Source organism: Microcebus murinus, chromosome 2 (assembly GCF_040939455.1).
Source record: "Microcebus murinus isolate Inina chromosome 2, M.murinus_Inina_mat1.0, whole genome shotgun sequence".
Lineage (NCBI taxonomy): Eukaryota > Metazoa > Chordata > Mammalia > Primates > Cheirogaleidae > Microcebus > Microcebus murinus.
The window spans coordinates 20019890-20040021 of NC_134105.1; the positions used below are offsets into that span (position 1 = coordinate 20019890).

At 36.6% G+C, this 20132-nt stretch overlaps 1 protein-coding gene across 5 annotated transcripts in view; it reads left to right on the forward strand.

Moving 5' to 3' along the window:
* EPB41 (erythrocyte membrane protein band 4.1) overlaps positions 1-20132 on the forward strand; it is a 204283-nt gene that overhangs the window by 59623 nt on the left and 124528 nt on the right. The window contains exon 1 of one of the 5 annotated variants that reach the window (XM_075995898.1): positions 7615-8321. The exons of the other annotated variants lie outside the window; for them this stretch is intronic. Coding sequence (XP_075852013.1) covers positions 8293-8321 — 29 coding nt within the window. The 5' untranslated portion in view covers positions 7615-8292. Of the gene's footprint in view, positions 1-7614; positions 8322-20132 lie in introns of those variants that run through there. 5 annotated transcript variants of the gene reach the window in all.

Genomic DNA, 20132 nt, shown 5'->3' on the forward strand with positions numbered 1-20132 from the left:
ATAATTTTAAACATATATAAAATAGTTGGCACTATACTAGCTCCATATCCCTATCACCTAGCTTCAACAGTTATCAACTCATGGCCTATCTTATTATTCTATTTCCACTTACTTTCCTTCCCCTGTGTTATTTTGAAGCAAATTCCAGACATCATATCATTTTATCTGTAAATAACTTGGTATTTCTCTAAAGATAATACTTTCAAAAATAACCATAATGCCATTACTGCATCTAAAAAATTAATAATTACTTAATATCAAATATCTTTTTAGTGTTCAAATTCCTAATTGTCTCAAATATGATTTTTTTGGTAATCTGTTTGAATTAGAATTCGAATTAGAGCTACACATTGTAGGTGATTGATATGTCTGTTAAGTTTCTTTCAAACTGTAGGTATCCCCATACTTATCTCTGTCTCTCTTTTTCTTACAATGTGTTTGTTGAAGAAACTGGATTTTGCTGATTTTAATTCCATGGTAGAGTTTAACAGGTTTCTTGATTCTTTGTATTTTCTGTAAGTCAATAATTGAATCTAGACATCATTTAATCTTAAAATTAAAATCAAGAATGAAAACCATGTGAGTTTTTTTACCATCTTAAGGGTTGCAATTAATCAGCTGATTTGAGAAACTCCTGTTGCTCAGGGATCAGGTGGAAAATAGACAAGATATCATGCTAACTTTGGATCACTTGCCTAATCTAGACACATTTGTGTTTAAAAAAGCAGCCTAACCCAAGAACCTGATGAGTTGAATTGTTTTCCAGTAAAGGTCAGATTAGTGCTAATTTAATGATTAGTTAAGACAAAACTAATTTTTTTTAATGAGAAAAACATGCTTTAAGTTTATTTGTATTAGTTAAATCTATTTTCATCTTATAGAATTAAGGAAGAATGGATGGACACCATGGTCTTAAGCCAATGTTCTCAAATGTTAGCATGCATCAGAATCACTTGGAAGGCTTGAGAAAATAGATACTGAGCATCATCCCCAGAGCTTCTCATTTAGTATGTCAGGGTATAGTTTGAGATTTGCATTTCTAACAAGTTCCCAGGTGATATTGATGCTACTGGTCAGAGGACCACAATTTGAGAACTATTAGGCTCAAGTTCAACCAAGGGTTGGCATTAGAATCATCTTTGGAGCTTTCAAAAAAAAAAAAAAACCACTCTTGAAGATGCTAGCCTGGGGCCTCTGCTTCTGTGTTTTTAAAACATGTTCCACAACAATTCTGATGTGCACCCCCCAGGTTAAGAACTGCTGGTATAATTGTTTATAATTTATTCCTCCATATTTTCCCAGAAATGCTCAGTCATTTTTTATTTCAAAATGTTATAGACTTTTGGCTGAGTGCAGTGGTGCATGCCTGTGATCCTAGCACTCTGAGAGGCCGAGGTGGGAGGATTGCTTGAGATCAGGAGATCGAGACCAGCCTCAACAAGAGCAAGACCCCCGTCTCTACTAAAAATAGAAAAATTAGCTGGGCATGGTGGCATGTGCCTGTAATCCCAGCTACTCAGGAGGCTGAGGCAGGAGGATCACTTGAGCCCAGGAGTTTGAGGTTGCTGTGAGCAAGGCTGACACCACGGTGCTTTAGCCCAGGTGACAGAGCAAGACTCCATCTCAAAAAAAAAAAGCAAACAAAATGTTATAGACTTTTGATATTGTTATACATGGGACACATGGTTAGGCAAGATTCATTGTTTTCCACTGTGCTATTTCGCATTGTTATAGAAGGCAAAGTGAAAGAAATGTGCTAAATAACAAAGAACTGTTGGCACCTTTCCTGACAGTCAATATTAATGCTCTTGTTTTCTGCAAAGCATAACTATTTTAAGATTATTAATTTTTTCCAAAAAAATTTTTTTTCCAAAGGGAGATTGAAAATAGTTTGGTCTGTGATTGCTCTTCCTTAAATTAGGGAACCACTTTGTTTATTTAGCATTAGATACTGAACTTTCCATTAACCAATGTATGTGTGAACCAGTGATGAATGATGACATTTGAATCATATTTAGAGTAGAATTTTACAGATTAAGCATGCCAATTAGTGTGATAAGAATTTTTCAGTTCTTAAACATTTTCTTCACAGGGCTCCCAATTTTAGACTTTAAAAATCTTTTGCCAATTTGAAAAACATGCAGAAGGTGATTCAACATCCCCTTGTTTAAGACCATGTTCAGTTTAGTTCAAAAGCACTTTTATGGAATAACTCTTATCTGTCACTGGGAACAAAAAAGATGAACTAGACATAGTTCCAGTTCAAGGAGCACAGTCTCATGGAGTAATTTGCAACCTTAATATTCAACTTTAATTAATAACCATTAATTATGGAGACACCTTTCATAAGGTAAAACATTAGTAATAATTTTAATAATTCATAATTAACAAAATACATGATAAAACTATTGTAAATCAGTAAGTCTTTTAAATGTGTGGGTTTTTTTGTGTTTTTTTTTTTTTTGTTTTTTCGAGACAGAGTCTCGCTTTGTTGTCCAGGTTAGAGTGAGTGCTGTGGCTGCAGCCTAGCTCACAGCAACCTCAAACTCCTGGGCTCAAGCAATCCTGCTGCCTCAGCCTCCTGAATAGCTGGGACTACAGGCATGCCCGGCTAATTGTTTTCTATATATATATTAGTTGGCCAGTTAATTTCTATTTATAGTAGAGATGGGGGTCTCGCTCTTGCTCAGGCTGGTTTCGAACTCCTGACCTCGAGCAATCCACCCGCCTCGGCCTCTCAGACTGCTAGGATTACAGGTGTGAACCACTGTGCCTGGCCTAAATGTGTTTTGATTTTAGTAATCATAACAGCATCTACATACATTTGAAAAATAGTAGTATATATTGGAGCCATTATTTAGTCTACAGGCAGTATTGGTGCATGTGATTTTTTTTTTTTTAATTTCAAAATAGTAGGGGGTACAAATGTTTTTGGTTACATGGATTGCTTTTATAATGCTTGAGTCAGGGCTCTAAGTGTGCCCATCACCCAGACAGTGTTCATTGTACCTGTTAGGTAGGTTTTTGCCAATCCCCTCCTCCTGCCTCCCCTCTGCTTGATTTCCCTTGAGTTTTACTTCCCTCTGTGCACATGTGTGCTCATCAGTTGGTTCCAATTTAATAGCGAGTACATGTGGGATTTGTTTTTCCATTCTTTAGATACTTCACTTAGGATAATGGTCTCCAGTTCCATCCACATTATTGCAAAAGGCATTAATTCCTCCCTTTTTGTGGCTGAGTGTAGTATTCCATGATATACATGTATTAATACCACATTTTGTTAATCTACTCATCAATTGATGGGTATTTGGTTTGATTCCACATCTTTGCAATTGTGAATTGTGCTGCAATAAACATTTGAGAGCAGGTGTCTTTTTGATAAAATGACTTCTTTTCCTTTGGGTAAATACCCAGTAGTGGGATTACTGGATTGAATGGTAGGTCTACTTTTCGTTCTTTGAGGAATCTCCATACTGTTTTCCATAGAGGTTGTACAAATTTGTAGTCTCACAGTGTATAAGTGTTCTTTCTCTCTGCATCCACGTCAGCATCTATTGCTTTTGGGCTTTTTCATAAAAGCCATTCTAACTGGCGTAAGGTGATATCTCATTGGCATGTGACTTTTTGAACCCCTTGTTATATAAACCCCAAGGCTTCCAAGGGTCTGTGGTGTTTGCTTTCAATGAAGTAGATTGGTTATTATTGTTATTAGTGATAACCCTTGCTAATGCAAGTGCATACACCAGTTACAATGGGTATTTGTACAAGAATGAAGAAACTTTCATTCATATTTCCCTAGTGGGGAAGAAGCAAATCTTGTCTTCCTGTTTGAATTATACTTGTAAATTAAATGTGTAACAAGTAAATTATTGGTTTCCCCCCCCTACAATCTGATGATTTATTTTTTTACTTGACTGCCCACCATTTACTAAATATATGGGAACTTGACAAGGTTAATGACATGCTATAGAGAAGATTGAGGGAGAGATGATGTTGGTAGGAGTCGGAGAAGGTTGGACAGTGAAAGGATTGTAGAACAGGACCCAGAGCCTGCAAATAAATATACTGTATATGTTATCTGTTTTTCTTTCTTTTTTTATTTCGGCATATTATGGGGGTACAAATTTTAAGGTTTTAATAAATGCCCTTTCCCCCCTCCCCCCACAAGTCTGAGTTTCCAGCATGACCATCCCCCAGATGGTGCACATCTCACTCATTAAGTATGTATATACCCCCCTCCCCCCTCCCACCTGCCCACTACCCTATTACTGTAGTACCTATGTGTCCACTTAGGTGATGTTGTCTGTTTTAACTTTCTTTTTTTTTTTTTTTTTGGGACAGAGTCTCACTTTGTTGCCCAGGCTAGAGTGAGTGCCATGGCATCAGCCTAGCTCACAGCAACCTCAAACTCCTGGGCTCAAGCGATCCTCCTGCCTCAGCCTCCTGAGGAGCTGGGACTACAGGCATGCACCACCATGCCCGGCTAATTTTTTCTATATATATTAGTTGTCCAATTAATTTCTTTCTATTTATAGTAGAGATGGGGGTCTCTCGCTCTTGCTCAGGCTGGTTTGGAACACCTGACCTTGAGCAATCCGCCCGCCTCGGCCTCCCAGAGTGCTAGGATTACAGGCGTGAGCCACCGCGCCCGGCTGTTTTAACTTTCTTAAGAAGCACTAATTAATCTGCTTGGCTGGAAACTATTACTTAACAGAAAAATCATAGTAAATTGTTATATAACAAATACCATAGCTTTTGTAATAATTTGAGAAAAAAATTTCCTTGATAAATGAGGTTTACTTACTAAGGTTTTTTTAGGACCTATTCATAATTTCACTCAGTCTCAAATGAGTTGTTTCCCTTCTTGCAATTAGATGTGTGTGCAGTGAGAGAAGGGGATGAATCAATCTGTAGTCAGTGTTGTGAGTCAGTTGCAGCTGCCATGTAAAGTGCTCTCATTTAGCTATTAAAAGCTTTTGAAGGCTTGCGTGTGTAAAATATTCCTAATTCGTTAGGAACACACAGGGCTGTGTGTGTATACATGTCATTGTGTAGTAGGCTGTTCTTTATTAGAAAAGTATAGATCCCTGTGGGGTACTAATTACAGCTTTGGCTAGCAAACTGCAGAAAGGCAAATATAACAAAGGCAAGGGAAAATATAAAGAAGGGAGAGGGAGAAATCTGGGCTTTGCTGTTTTACACCTCGAGCATAAATGAGACATGCTGTGAGTAAACACAGCTGTATGAAAAAATTAGTTTTAAAGAATTGAAAGTAAATAACTGCCAGTTCATTCAGCAGATCTATACTACAGATCTCCAAGAATAAGAACTTTTTCTTGAAACTAGAGAACTATCACAGATTTAAGTTGTCTCTTGGAAAGTTGCTTGACAAATTAATCTTTGTCATTGAGTTGCAATTAGTATTACTAATATTGCCTTTATGCAACACAAGACCACAAATAAACTTTAGGAATTTCACTGTTAGAGAATTATATGTAACATTTAAATATTTACATTACTACAAGGTCATTCACAGTAGGAATCACCTAAAAATATTGCTTATTGAGCACCTACTATGCAATTCCTCTGATGAGGTACTGTAGAAGATACATTTGGATACAGATAAACCCTGCCTTCAAGGAGTTTGCAGTCTAGTGATATACATGATATAATAGAGGACAAAATAGAATTTAATGAAATGCTGTATGATGTAAAGAAACTCTTTAATTTCCAAGGAGAGGAAGAGAGATCATTGAGAGAGAGAGTTTAGGGAAGGCTTTCTGGATGAGCTACAACTTTTGTTTAACCTTGAAATAATGGTAAGAAATTTATAGGTAAGACATGAAGAAAACATTGATTAAAAAGACTAGATTGTATGTAGTGTGAAGAATGAATAGGAATGTGGTTGAGTGTGGAGTAAGTCAGCCCTTTTTGGAGGCTTTTGCATTAAAGCTTGAATTGGCGTGGGCAGTGTATCCTGTAAGTATGGCTACCATCCATCAGATCTGGTTTTGGCAGAATAGTATCACATTATGTAGTAAAAGCCTTTTCCATGAGGAATACTGTGCAGGGAAAGTTAGAGAACATTATAAATTGTTTTTAGACATCTTCATTGATTTTGCCAATAACTGATTGCTTCTAGATAATCCATTTTCCTTCCTCTGTATGTAGAGACTGTCATAAATACAAAGAAAGGGAAGAAAAAAGAATGCTCAATCTGCCTGACAGAAACACTCCTAGAGCATTTTTACACTGGGCCATTGTTTTTAAGAATGGATCTTTTAAAATGGCCATTTTGCTGTAGGGAAAAATCAATTTCAGTGAATGTTTACAGTTTTGTGAATCTGTGCTCCCCCAAGTCTTCATACCCTCTTCATACTCCTCTAGTTTGATTCTCTTTACCTTTTACTCAATTAAAGTTACTGTTATAATTCTAGCAAACATCTTTCTATACTGTTTGAATTTTCTAACATGAGCATGTATTACTTTTAGTTTTTTTTTTTTTTAAGTTTCAACAGGTTTTATCTGGTCAGTGAAATTATAAGATTATTTTTATATTTTCTCTATATTAAAAATATTATGCTTTTGGAATTGGTATTAACTGATCAACACCTAAGTGGACATATAGGAATAACATTTATAGGGTGTTGGGCAGGTGGGAGGGGGAAGAGGGGATGGGTATATACATACATAATGAGTGAGATGTACACCTTCTGGGGGATGGTCATGCCTGAAGTTCTGACTTGAGGAGGGAGGGGGGCATGGCCAATATAGGTAACTTTAACATTTGTACCCCCATGATATGCTGAAATTTAAAAAAGAGATAAAAAATATTATGCTTTTGAAAAATTATATATCACCTTTGAGTAAAACCTGCGCCATCTAGATAGTGGAATACTATACAACAATTAAAAATAATGAGCTGGATATTTATGCAAAGATGTCCAGTATATCTTAAGTAAATAAAGATGCATAGGTAGAGGGATTAATTCTGACTGGAAGGATTAGAGAAGGTTCATGGAAAACATGGTATTTGGTCAGGGCCTTGAAGGAGGGTTAAAATTTTAGTAGGTAGAGATGAAGGCATAGGATATTAAAGAGAAGAGTCAGAGAAGTGCAGACTGTTTTCGAACTCCTGACCTTGAGCTATCCGCCCGCCTCGGCCTCCCAGAGTGCTAGGATTACAGGCGTGAGCCACCTCCACGGGCCAGTGCAGGCTGTTTTAAGAAATACTAAATAATAGCCGGGGCGAGGTGGCTCACGCCTGTAATCCTAGCACTCTGGGAGGCCGAGGTGGGCGGATTGCTCGAGGTCAGGAGTTGGAAACCACCCTGAGCGAGACCCCGTCTCTACTAAAAAATAGAAAGAAATTAATTGACCAACTAAAAATATATATACAAAAAATTACCCAGGGATGGTGGTGCTTGCCTGTAGTCCCAGCTACTTGGGAGGCAGAGGCAGGAGGATCACTTGAGCCCAGGAGTTTGAGGTTGCTGTGAGCTAGGCTGACGCCAGGGCACTCACTCTAGCCTGGGCAACAAAGTGAGACTTTGTCTCAAAAAAAAAAAAAAAAAAAAAGACTAAATAAGTATGTAATTCCAGGCGAGGCTGGTGGGAGAGGAGGTTAGTGAGGGCAAATCATAGCCATGCTGAGGTGCTATGGGAAAGGAGTTTGGGTTTTATACTGTAGCCTCTATAGAAACTTTTAAGATTTGATCTTTCAATAAATATTCGTTAACTGAATGAATAAAAGAGTGATATGATTAAATCCTTCTTTTGGAAAGATACCTTTCATAGCAGGAGGGACTGGAAATAGTGGCAGGTTATTTGTAGCAGTCTTGAGTGAATTAGAGCAGAAACAGTAAACATGGAAACAAATAGATACAGAGGTAGAATCAATAGGATCTGGCAACTGATTGGATTTAACTAATTAGGAACAAAAAAGGACTAGAGTAATTCAAGCTTTGAGTTTGGGAAAATGAGAGCTATATTCTTCCCTGCCTTCTTGAATAAAGTATTTGGAATTAAGTCATCCTTTTATTGGCGATAGAGGATTATTGTGAACTTTAATAAAGACCTTGAGCTTTGTAGGATTTATTACCTCTACAATAAATGGTTAAGATTGCTATAACTTTGGATTTTTGTGTCTTTCTGTTTTCTTTCTTCACTATTGCTTTACTCAGTGTGTGTACCTAGTAAAATCATAATGTCTTCTACTTTAAATTCATCTGATAAATTAGCCAAACAAGCTTTGTTAGAATTAGGCATAAAACAAAGGTGAATGGACTCTGAATGCGAGCCAAAAGGGGATTTCCTGTGTGGTAAGTGTGTGTTTTATAGTGCTGTTTATTTTAATTACTATGACATTTAGGTTTTAAGATAAATGACCTTAAGTGAGTAAAGTGTTAAGTGTGCTTGAAATAGTTTTCATATTTAGAGAGTATCTTTTTTTATAAATAGGTTACACTTTACTAAGAATTAATAAGACCATAATAAGTGGTTGAGTGACAGATTTGTTGAATGAGGGAGAAAGTAGCACACTAAAGTTAAAGAACATTGATTTAATGAAAGTAAACCAGGCTGGGAATCAGAACTCCTGGTTTATAGTACCAGTCCTACCATCGTAGGACCTTGTAGAGGTCATGTTACTTCTTTGAAATTGTATCTTGTTTTGATAAAATGGGGATAATATCTCTTTTGTCTATTTCAACAGTGAGGTAGCACTTTTGACCAAATTGTGTCCTTCCATTTGTGTGGTGATATGTAAAACATTTCTCAGGAATACATATTTAACACTTACTATTCTCAAACTTTCACAAAAGAAAAATAAAAATGAAAAATTCAACCTTATACCAGTGCAAATTACTGTCATCACTGAAGTTTGATTCTTTCATTCCAGATCCAGAAGTATAATAAATCTTTATTAGAGTGTATTCTAAGTCTTTTGAGGAAACTTCCATCAATTTTCTTCTGTGAGGAGAGCAAACTGGTTCCTTTTGTATATAGAAATCCATCATAAGTTTATAGATTTTTTGGCAGTGGTGACTTTAGTGTACTTGCTATTAATTTTTAAGTTGGTTTTTGCTGTTATTCCTAAATAGATTTCTCTAGTTAATATTGAGTTTTGTTGTTTTTGGTTTGTTTTTGTTTTTTTAATTGAGATATAATTCACATACCATATATTGTACACTGTACACTGAAATGTCTACTTTTTTTTTTTTTTTTTTTGAGACAGAGTCTCACTTTGTTGCCCAGGCTAGAGTGAGTGCCGTGGCATCAGCCTGGCTCACAGCAACCTCAATCTCCGGGGCTCAGTGATCCTATTGCCTCCCCTTCCCGAGTAGTTGGGACTACAGGCATGCGCCACCATGCCCGGCTAATTTTTTGTATATATATTTTTAGTTGGTCAATTAATTTATTTCTATTTTTGTAGAGACGGGGTCTCGCTCAGGATGGTTTTGAACTCCTGACCTTGAGCAATCCGCCCGCCTCGGCCTCCCAAAGTGCTAGGATTACAGGCATGAGCCACCACGCCCGGCCCTTTTTAGTTTTTAATATATTCAAAAGTTGTGCGACCATCATCTAATTCCAGCATATTTTGTTACCCCAACAATAAACCCTGTACTCATTAGCAGTGATTCGCCATTTTCCCTTTCCTCCTGCCCCTGGCAACCACTACTCTACTTTCTGTATGTGTGGATTTACCTATTCTGGGCATTTTATATAAATGGAATCATACAACATGTGGCATTTTGTGTCTGGCTTTTCTCAGTTAGCATAATGTTTTAAAGGGTCATCCATGTGGTAGTTATCTATCAGTGTTTCATTTCTTTATATTGCTGAATAACATTCCATTTTATAAATATACCATATTTTGTTCTAGTCATTAGTTAATGGGCATTTGGGTTCCTTCCACTTTTTGGCTATTGTGAATAATACTGCTATGAACATTCATGTACAAGTTTTTATCTGAACATGTTTTCAGTTCTGTTGGATGTATACCTAGGAGTGGGATTGCTGGGTCATATAGGTTACTCTGTGTTTTTTGAGGAACTGCCAAACTGCTTTCCACAGTGGCTGTATTATTTTACATTCCTGCCAGCAATGTATGAGGGTATCAGTTCCTCCATATGCTCGTCAGTGTATGATTTTCTAGTTTTGTTTGTTTAAATTATAGCCATCTATTGGTTTTCAGTTGCATTTCCCTAAGGACTAATGATGTTAAGCATGTTTTTACATATTTACTGGCCATTGTGCATCTTCTTTGGAGAAATGTCTGTTCATATCCTTTGCCTATTTTTAAGTTGTATTATTTATCTTTTTATTGTTCATTTGTAAAAGTTCTTTGTGTATTCTGTGACTAGACCCTTATCAGATATATGATTTGAAATATTTTTTCCCATTCTGTGAGTAGGCTTTTCACTTTCTTCAGGGTATTCTTTGAAACACAAAAGTAAAAATTTTGAGGAGGTCTAATTTGTCTCTTTTTTCTTTGGTAACTTGTGTTGTAGGTGTCATATCTAAGAAACTGTTTCCTAAGCCAAAGTCATGAATATTTACATCTGTGTTTTCTTCTAAGAATTTTATAGTTTTAGTCTCTGTATTTAGGGTTTCATGCATTTTGAATTAATTTTTATGTATAGCATGAGGTAGGGGCACATATTTGTTTTTTTGTATACGGATATCCTGATACTGTTCTTATGGCAGTAATTTTATCACTAACGTAAGGAATCACACATTATCTTTTAAGTGCTAAGATGCTACCAGAAATGTGTTTAAGAGAAATGGCTATAGATTTTTGCATGCCATTAACTTCTCTTCAGCTTTTCTTTTTATTAATAGTGCCAAGATATTTTAAAGTCCAGTTTTTTATTTGACATAAATGATCAGCCAAAGTCAGATGGTTAGCTTCTATTTTGTATTTGCATTAAAAGGGAAGAATGACATGGTGCTGATATATAATAAATTATATTGACTAGTCCCTAGAGAATTAAGCCTGCACTCTTCCACTGGTTATTTATTTTTTAAAATATAATTTGTTAAAATTTTTTCTTTTCTTTTTTTTTTTTTTATTCTTTTTTTCATAGGTCTTCTACAGGCTTAATTCCACTGGTTATTGTTAAACTCCAAATACAAATAATTGTGCTGTGTTTGTTACTAACCAGAATTGATAACATCTTTTGAGACCTATTTCCTTTTATCTGGTATTAAACCTTTTTATATTATTTTGATGTCTGATTAATCTATTCATGCTATCCTATATTGAGATCTACTGTGTTCTGAATCAGTATATATTTTTTCTCTGCCCCTTACTGAAGCAGTATATTCTTAAGATAAAGTATATTTTTGTCAACACCATAAAACCTGCTTAATATTGAGTATAGATATAGAAGCAAATTCCATTTTAATGAAGCAGAATGAATTTACTAGCTAATACAGTACACATGTCATTTATATAATTTGCAAATGTAATCTGTAAAACTTAATCTGTCAGAATGATAGCTGACACTTATATGTATTTTCTCATTTAATCCTAGCAACAATCTTTTAAAGTACATGCTGTTTTTCAAACAGGAAGACAAAGATTTAGAGAAGTTAATAAATTTACTCAAGTTCCTAGTTTAGAAAAGGTATAGCTAGGATTAGAATTTGGGTCTGGTAGAATCCAAAGCCCATTCATTGCCCCTCAATTGAGGTACTCATAAGTTTTTGTTTACGTATCTAATAGAGCAGTTATTGCTCATGGTCTGTGTTGAACTATCACTAGTTGGGTACAGGTTTCTCTCTCACCACAGATTATTTTTTTTTAAGGCAAAATTAAATGAGTATTGGGACAAATAAAGGTGTTCTCTATTCCTTTATTGAAAGTTTTAGCCATTTATATATTTTCTTTTAATGGAATACCTTGAGATTCTTAAATATCATTGCATTTTTAGTGCCTTGTACTTGGTAGATGCTAGTAGTGTTAATTTAACTAAACTGTAATCACATTCTTTACATTTAAAGAAACCAATTCCCATTAGGAAGAAAAGTTTTTAAAAAGTAAAACAAGTTTTGTTTTTTTTTTTTTTTTTTTTTTTTTTTTTTGAGACAGAGTCTCACTTTGTTGTCCAGGCTAGAGTGAGTGCCGTGGCGTCAGCCTAGCTCACAGCAACCTCAAACTCCTGGGCTCGAGCAATCCTTCTGCCTCAGCCTCCCGGGTAGCTGGGACTACAGGCATGCGCCACCATGCCCGGCTAATTTTTTATATATATATCAGTTGGCCAATTAATTTCTTTCTATTTATAGTAGAGACGGGGTCTCGCTCTTGCTCAGGCTGGTTTTGAACTCCTGACCTTGAGCAATCCGCCCGCCTCGGCCTCCCAAGAGCTAGGATTACAGGCGTGAGCCACAGCGCCCGGCCAAAGTTTTGTTTTTTTAAAGGAGATTATAAAAACAAACAAAACCTACCACCAATGCTTCTACTATTTTGAATGCCAATTCTGCTAGCATGAATGGGAAATAATTGACTATTGAGAAATGCCATTGGATCTAGAAGCCTAATGATGGCTATAAATTGTACTCAGTAAAATCTGAATCCAGTATGTGTGTGGCTTTAACCTTGCATGACCAACTAAATAAAATGTAAATGTGAAAGAATCATTTCAAAGTACTGGTAATAATGGAGAAAGAACATGGAATTGAGAGTTAAGAGGCCTGGGTTGTGGTTTTGGCTCTGCTTCTAATTAGTAGTAACTCAGCCTAGTTGTATCTCCTTTCCTCTTGAGGAGAATGGATCAGGGGGTTCTTAAACCATTGTTGCAAAATTTTATTTTTTAATATTTCTGAGGAGAAAGTCTGTGGCTTTCATCAGATTCTCAGATGGTTCTTGACAACAAAAAGAACCACTGACAAGATGATTTATGAGTCAGATTGAGGTTTAACATTCTGTGGTGTTTCATTATTACCTGGTTTGATAAGTTTATATACCCAGGATTATGTTTTACACTTAACATTGTTTTTGAAAACTAACTCAGAATGACTCTTAGCACATTTAAACTATTTTGGACATCCTATAGACTCCTTAACATATCTAAAAAGAATAATCATCCTTTAGTAAGTGTTTTTGTTTGTTTGTTTTTTTTACTATGAAGTTGGTGCTATAATCCACTCTGTCATACTGTCTTTCCTGAGTAGTTTTTGAATCCATCTCCTTTTCTTCCATCTCAACAACGTTGGTTCAGGCTCTAATGATCTTCATCAAACCTGTTTATAGAACTTTCTACTTTCTCATTTTTTTGTTTCCTTTTCCTCTTATCTCCTACACCCATTCACCAATTTTTTTTTAATGCTGATTTTACTATGATATTTCCAAGTTTAAAATCATTTAATGGAAGGTTGAGCAAGGTGGCTCACACCTGTAATCCCAGCACTTTGGGAGGCCAATGTAGGAGGATTGCTTGAAGCCAGGAGTTTGAAGTTGCAGTGATCTATGATGATGCCATTGTACTCTAGCCTGGGCGATAGCATGAGACCTTACAAAATTGATCAATCAATCAATCTATCTTTTAATGGCTCCCTATTTTATAGAGGGTAAGGTATAAATTCTTGAATATTGCAAAGGAAGGCCTTCCATAATCCACCCCTGCCTAGTTTCAAACCTGTCTCATCCTCCATTATTTTCTGTCATTCTGTATTTTATATTCCAGCTGTAGCACACTGCTTATTGTTTCCCATTCAGGTGCTCATGCTCTTTCTTAGTGCTTATCCAGGTGATGATGGTCGTTCCTTCTTTCTTCACGTTTCTCACTCCTACTCATCCTTTAAGACTTAGCTTAGGTTGTCAGTCAAAGACCTTCCCTTCTGGCTGGTTTAAATGCTTTTTCTCACCTGCTTCCTCAGCATAGTAGGCAGTGTGTCAATCTCACAAATGCCTTTTCTCTGTGCTCTGCCTACTTTGTCTATATTACTACATTACTGCTTGTGCTTGCCTGGCTTTTTTTTTTTTTTTTTTTTTTTAAAGAGATCTGGTCTTGCTTTGTTGCCCAGGCTGGAGTGCAGTGATCTTGATCATAGCTCACTGTAACCTTGAACTCGAGGACTCAAGTGATCCTCCTGTCTCAGCTTCCCAAGTAGCTGGGACTACAGGTGTGCACCACTATGCCTGGCTAATTTTTTAAATTTTTTGTAGAGACAGGGTCTTACTATGTTGCCCAAGCTGGTCTCAAAGCTCTCCGTCTCAAGAGATCCTCCTGCCTTGGCCTCCCAAAGTGCTGTGATTATAGGCATAAACCGCTGTGCCTGGCCTTTGCCTGATTTTTTAAATAAACTATATATTCTTTGAGAATAGAAGCTATATCATATTATTTTTTATTTTTAAATTTTTTTTTGAGTCAGAGTCTCACTCTGTTGCCCAGGCTAGAGTGCCGTAGCATCAGCCTAGCTCACAGCAACCTCAAACTGCTGGGCTCAAGCGATCCTTCTGTCTCAGCCTCCCGAGTAGCTGGGACTACAGGCATGCGCCACCATGTCCAGCTAATTTTTTCTATATATATTAGTTGGCCAATTAATTTCTTTTTATTTATAGTAGAGACAGGATCTTGCTCTTGCTCAGGTTGGTTTCGAACTCCTGACCTTGAGCAATCTGCCTGCCTCAGCGTGCTAGGATTACAGGCGTGAGCCACTGCGCCCAGCTCATATCTTATTTTTTTGTAAGCGTAGCTTTCAGCATGATGCCTAGAATATTAGGATATATTTTGTTCATATGTCTCTATAATCTCGCTGTTTTTCATGACCATGTCTTTAATAATTTCCTTGTGTTTTTCAAAAAGTTTCTGAATGTATAGAGAAAATTTCACTGCCATATCCTAAGGCTTAGAAATGAACCTAACACTTAACATGTAGCTGTGAAATGTAGTGAATGAACTTCACTTTCTAGAATTAATTGCCTTATACTAACAAGTTCTATATTCTTGTAGAATCTTTAGCCATGAAATCATGCCTACTTTTTTAAAAAATGTTTTTAGAATTTATTTATAATATGCTTACATATTTGACTGTAAACTACCTCTTTTCTCAGTATAAAAACTGTGAAATTTAACCTGATAAATGCTATGGGAGCTAAAAAGAAAAAAAAAGCCTGTGAAATTGTTATTTTTTGCCAAGATTCCTGTTATGTTCATGTCACTAACAAATTCTTCTTCTTCTTTTTTTTTTTTTTTTTTTTTTGAGACAGAGTTTCCCTTTGTTGCCCAGGCTAGATTGAGTGCCATGGCGTCAGCCTAGCTCACAGCAACCTCAATCTCCTAGGCTCAAGCAATCCTCTTGCCTCAGCCTCCCGAGTAGCTGGGACTACAAGCATGTGCCACCATGCCTGGTTAATTTTTTCTCTATATATTAGTTGGCCAATTAATTTCTTTCTATTTATAGTAGAGACAGGGTTTCGCTCTTGCTCAGGCTGGACAAATTATTTTTTATTGCTCAAAATTAAGTCCACAGTAGTAGAGGACTTCCCTTTTGAAAGAGAAAATTGTCATAAGGCTTAGTCAATAATTTTGTTGAATGCTTTTAACAAATAATGGGTTATTTGAAATACTTCATGGTTACTAAATCTTATCTCTGTGCCAGTATTATGTTTTCTGATAGTCTATAGTATATTTTCATATTTAACAATGGTGAGAGACAACCACTGCATCTGTTCTAATTTTGAGTATCTGTTAAAATAAGCCATAATCCGGTACAAGTTTCTGATTCATACTTATACTCTAATCAGATGACATTTGATATTCAGTTAATTTATTGTAGTTTTCTGCTTAAATTGAAATTTGCCACTGTAATAAATCTTAGGGAATTTCTTAAGTTTAAAAAATTTTAAATAAATATTATTAGATTGAGTTGACTATAAAATAATAAAAATTAGAGTAAGAAAAGTTCCATAGTCTTAGCTAAAACCCCTTTGTAGCTAGAAGTCTTCAAGCTTTGTTTATATTTACCTTGAGAGTTTTGATACTAGTAAGCATTTTCTATGTGGTTCTTCTCTCTTTCTGTTACATTTTTGGCTACATTATTACTTCGTTTTATGTTTTCTAAAAAAGTTTATATAGATGCAACACATTATATAAGTAACAGCATTAAAGACATTTGATCTCTATTTATAAAGAAAGGATGATCAGGCCGGGCGCGGTGGCTCACGCTGGTAATCCTAGCACTCTGGGAGGCCGAGGCGGGCGGATTGCTCAAGGTCAGGAGTTCAAAACCAGCCTGAGCGAGACCCCGTCTCTACTATAAAAAATAGAAAGAAATTAATTGGCCAACTAATATATATATATATATATAAAGTTAGCCGGGCATGGTGGCTCGTGCCTGTAGTGCCAGCAACTCGGGAGGCTGAGGCAGTAGGATTGCTTAAGCCCAGGAGTTTGAGGTTGCTGTGAGCTAGGCTGACGCCATGGCACTCACTCTAACCTAGGCAAGAAAGCGAGACTCTGTCTCAAAAAAAAAAAAAAAAAAAAAGAAAGAGGATGATCATTATATTGGTGTGATTTACCTAAAAGTCACTTATCTAACAGCCTCAGCTAGTGACAATATAATGGGAACTTCAAAGTAGGCTTATGTGGTATTTGAAGAATAAAACAGATTTTATAAGATCAATTCATTGAAGTTATAGTAATGTGAAGCATTAGTCTTACTCTTCCTTAGAATTTATTTTATACACAATTTATTTTATTTTATTTTTTAATTTAAGAGACAGGATCTCACTCTGGCTCACTTGATCATCTTGTCTCAGCCTCCTGAGTAGCTAGGACTACAGGCGAACACCACCAAGCCTGGCTAATTAAAAAAAATTTTTTTAGAGACAGGGTTTTGCTATGTTGGCCAGGCTGGTATTAAACTTCTGACCTCAAGCGATCCTCCTACCCCAGCTTCCGTAAGTGTTGGGATTACAGGTGTGAGCCACTACCCTAGGCTATAGACACAATTTTAACACATTTGGCTATTCAGTTTCTGAGTCAGTGGTAGATTAACTAATAGTAGACAGAAGAGGAGATATTGGAAGCTACTTGTTGGCAGGCCACCTTTACATTAGCAAGAAATGTGAGTTAACTGCAAATGAGCAAACAGGAAACCTATTAAATATACAAAATATACAAAGATATACAAAAAATTAAAAAGCACAGTATTCATGTATCCTTTTGGCAAAGCTAATCATCCCTACAGACTTCAGTAGCCCTTGAGGACATTAGCACTGCATAGTATCTGAGGTTCATAATGATGACTAAATTAGCAAAGGTTTATTTATGTTCTACATATTTTCAAAATGGAAACATATTATCCATTTTAGAAATTTCCATCCAGAATGGCTAAAACAGCACACTTTGATACTTAAAGGGAGTAAAACTCAATTCTATGGAAAATTAAATTTTTTTCTTACATTTTCGTCAGTGATGCCTAGTAATCATTGATCCAGTAGTGTATTCTTCTGGAAGGACCAGGTGGTGTACTTTTAGAATATATCTAGATACCTTTTTTTTTTTCTTTTGTGACAAGGTCTCACTCTGTTACCTGGGCTAGAGTGGGCTAGAGTGTGGTGGCATCATCATAGCTCACTGCAATGTCAAACTTCTGAGCTCAAGCAGTCTTCCTTGCTTCAGTCTCACAAGTAGCTTCTATTTTTTTATAGAGATGTGATCTTTTTTTTTTTTTTGAGACAGAGTCTCACTTTTGTTGCCCAGGCTAGAGTGAGTGCCCTGGCGTCAGCCTAGCTCATAGCAACCTCGAACTCCTGGGCTCAAGCAATCCTTCTGCCTCAGCCTCCCGAGTAGCTGGGACTACAGGCATGCACCACCATGCCCGGCTAATTTTTTGTATATATACTTTTAGTTGGTCAATTAATTTCTTTCTATTTTTAGTAGAGACAGGGTCTCGCTCAGGCTGGTTTCAAACTCCTGACCTTGAGCAATCCGCCCGCCTCGGCCTCCCAGAGTGCTAGGATTACAGGCGTGAGCCACCGTGCCCAGCCAGAGATGTGATCTTGTTATTGCCCAGGTTGGTCTCGGACTCCTGGCCTCAAATGATCCTCTCACCTTGGCCTCCCAAGTGGTAGGTTTACAGGTATGAGCCACTGCACCCTGCCTAGATAACTTCTAAGTACAAGCTTGAATTCTGCAGAAAAGTAAAGAGCACTCTTTGGTCTTCTTAGAAGAGATGAGTAAGAGTTTGTTTATTTAAAAATATCTTTGAATGAGTTGATTCAACGGTATTAGTCACCATAGAAATGACTTAAATTAAAGACCAAGTTGTTGAAAACAGCATGTTCATGCTTTGTGACATTCCCGATTCACTCAATATGGCAAGTATTCTTTTAGAAGTCTTCTTACAGAGTAGTTTAAGATCCAAATAATTTCAAGAGGATGGAGGGAGAATTATGAAGATACTCTTTTCAATATTTTAAATTACCATTTTCATCTGAATAACACATTGGTGATTATCCTGTTTTTCTAGATGTGCTAATTAGTGAAGTTAAATTGAGTTAATAAAGTAAAGATACTTTCCTGTGGTTTTGGAGGTATTGATTTTATTGGGAAACAAGCTATTTCCTAGCATATTTTTTAAACTTTAGTACTTGAGCATTTTTTCTTTCTGTCTGAAAAATTGCCACTGGATTCTGTTGTCTAATGTAGAAGTAAAAGGGCCTTTTATTGTTTATTTCTGTTTTTCCCCCCCTATACTTCTAATTCAAATGGTAACTCTGATTTTATGATATAGCCTTTTAAGAAATAACCCATTTATATAAATACTTTAATGTCCCTTTTGTTTTCTTTCTTACTTTCTTTCCTATTTGTAAAATCTCAGCATTGGACAGGGCCTTAGAGTTCAGTTAATGTAAGGACCCACTTGCTGGAAGAATCTTTTCCCTGGCATCCACAACAGATGGGCATTCAGCATATGAGTGAATATTTTTGGTGATTATAAGCTTATTATTCCCAAGCAGCCCATCTAATTTTTTTTTTTTAAGCATAGTCTTAGGCCAGGCTCAGTGGCTCACGCCTGTAATCCTAGCACTCTGGGAGGCCAAGGCGGGTGGATTGCTCGACTTCAGTAGTTCAAAACCAGCCTGAGCAAGAGCGAGACCGAGACCCCGTCTCTACTATAAATAGAAAGAAATTAATTGGCCAACTAATATATATAGAAAAAATTAGCTGGGCATGGTGGTGCGTGCCTGTAGTCCCAGCTACTCAGTAGGCTGAGGCAACAGGATTGCTTGAGCCCAGGAGTTTGAGGTTGCTGTGAGCTAGGCTGACGGCACCACAGTCACTCTCAACTGGGTGACAAAGTGAGACTCTGTCTCAAAATAAATAAATAAATAAATAAATAATAAATAAATAAATAAATAAACAAACAAACAAACAGTCTTGTTCTATTACCTGGGCTAGAGTGCTGGTGTCAGCCTAGCTCACTGCAACCTCAAATTCCTGGGCTCAAGTGATCCTCCTGCCTCAGCCTGAGTAGCTGGGACTAAAGGCACAGACTATGATGCCCAGTTTTTCTATATTTAGTAGAGGCTATTTTTTTATATTTTTAATAGAGTTGAGATCTCACTCTTGCTCAGGCTGGTCTTGAACTCCTGACTGAGCTCAGGTGATCCTCCCGCTTCAGCCTCCCAGAATGCTAGGATCCGACCCCATCTAATTTTTGAATATCTCTAATTCTTAGGAATTTTTTCCTTTTACTTTATTTATATGAAAGCTCTATCTTTGTAATTGCCATGGACTAATAAATTCTGTCCTTAAGAATCAAATGGAATTTAGCAGCTCTTAAACTTTGTGAGGGCAGCAACCACAATCACATCCCTGATGTGCATTTTCTTTCTAGGTTAAGGTTCCAATATCTTTAAATTATTTACCTTATGACATGATTTCAAATTTCATCATTATCTTCTTTTTTTTTTTTTTTTGAGACAGAGTCTCAGTTTGTTGCCTGGGCTAGAGTGCTGTGGCATCAGCCTAGCTCACAGCAACCTCAAACTCCTGGGCTCAAGCAATCCTCCTGCCTCAGCCTTCCGAGTAGGTGGGGCTCATGAGCCACCATGCCCGGCTAATTATATATATATATATATATATATATATATATATATATATATATATATTTTTTTT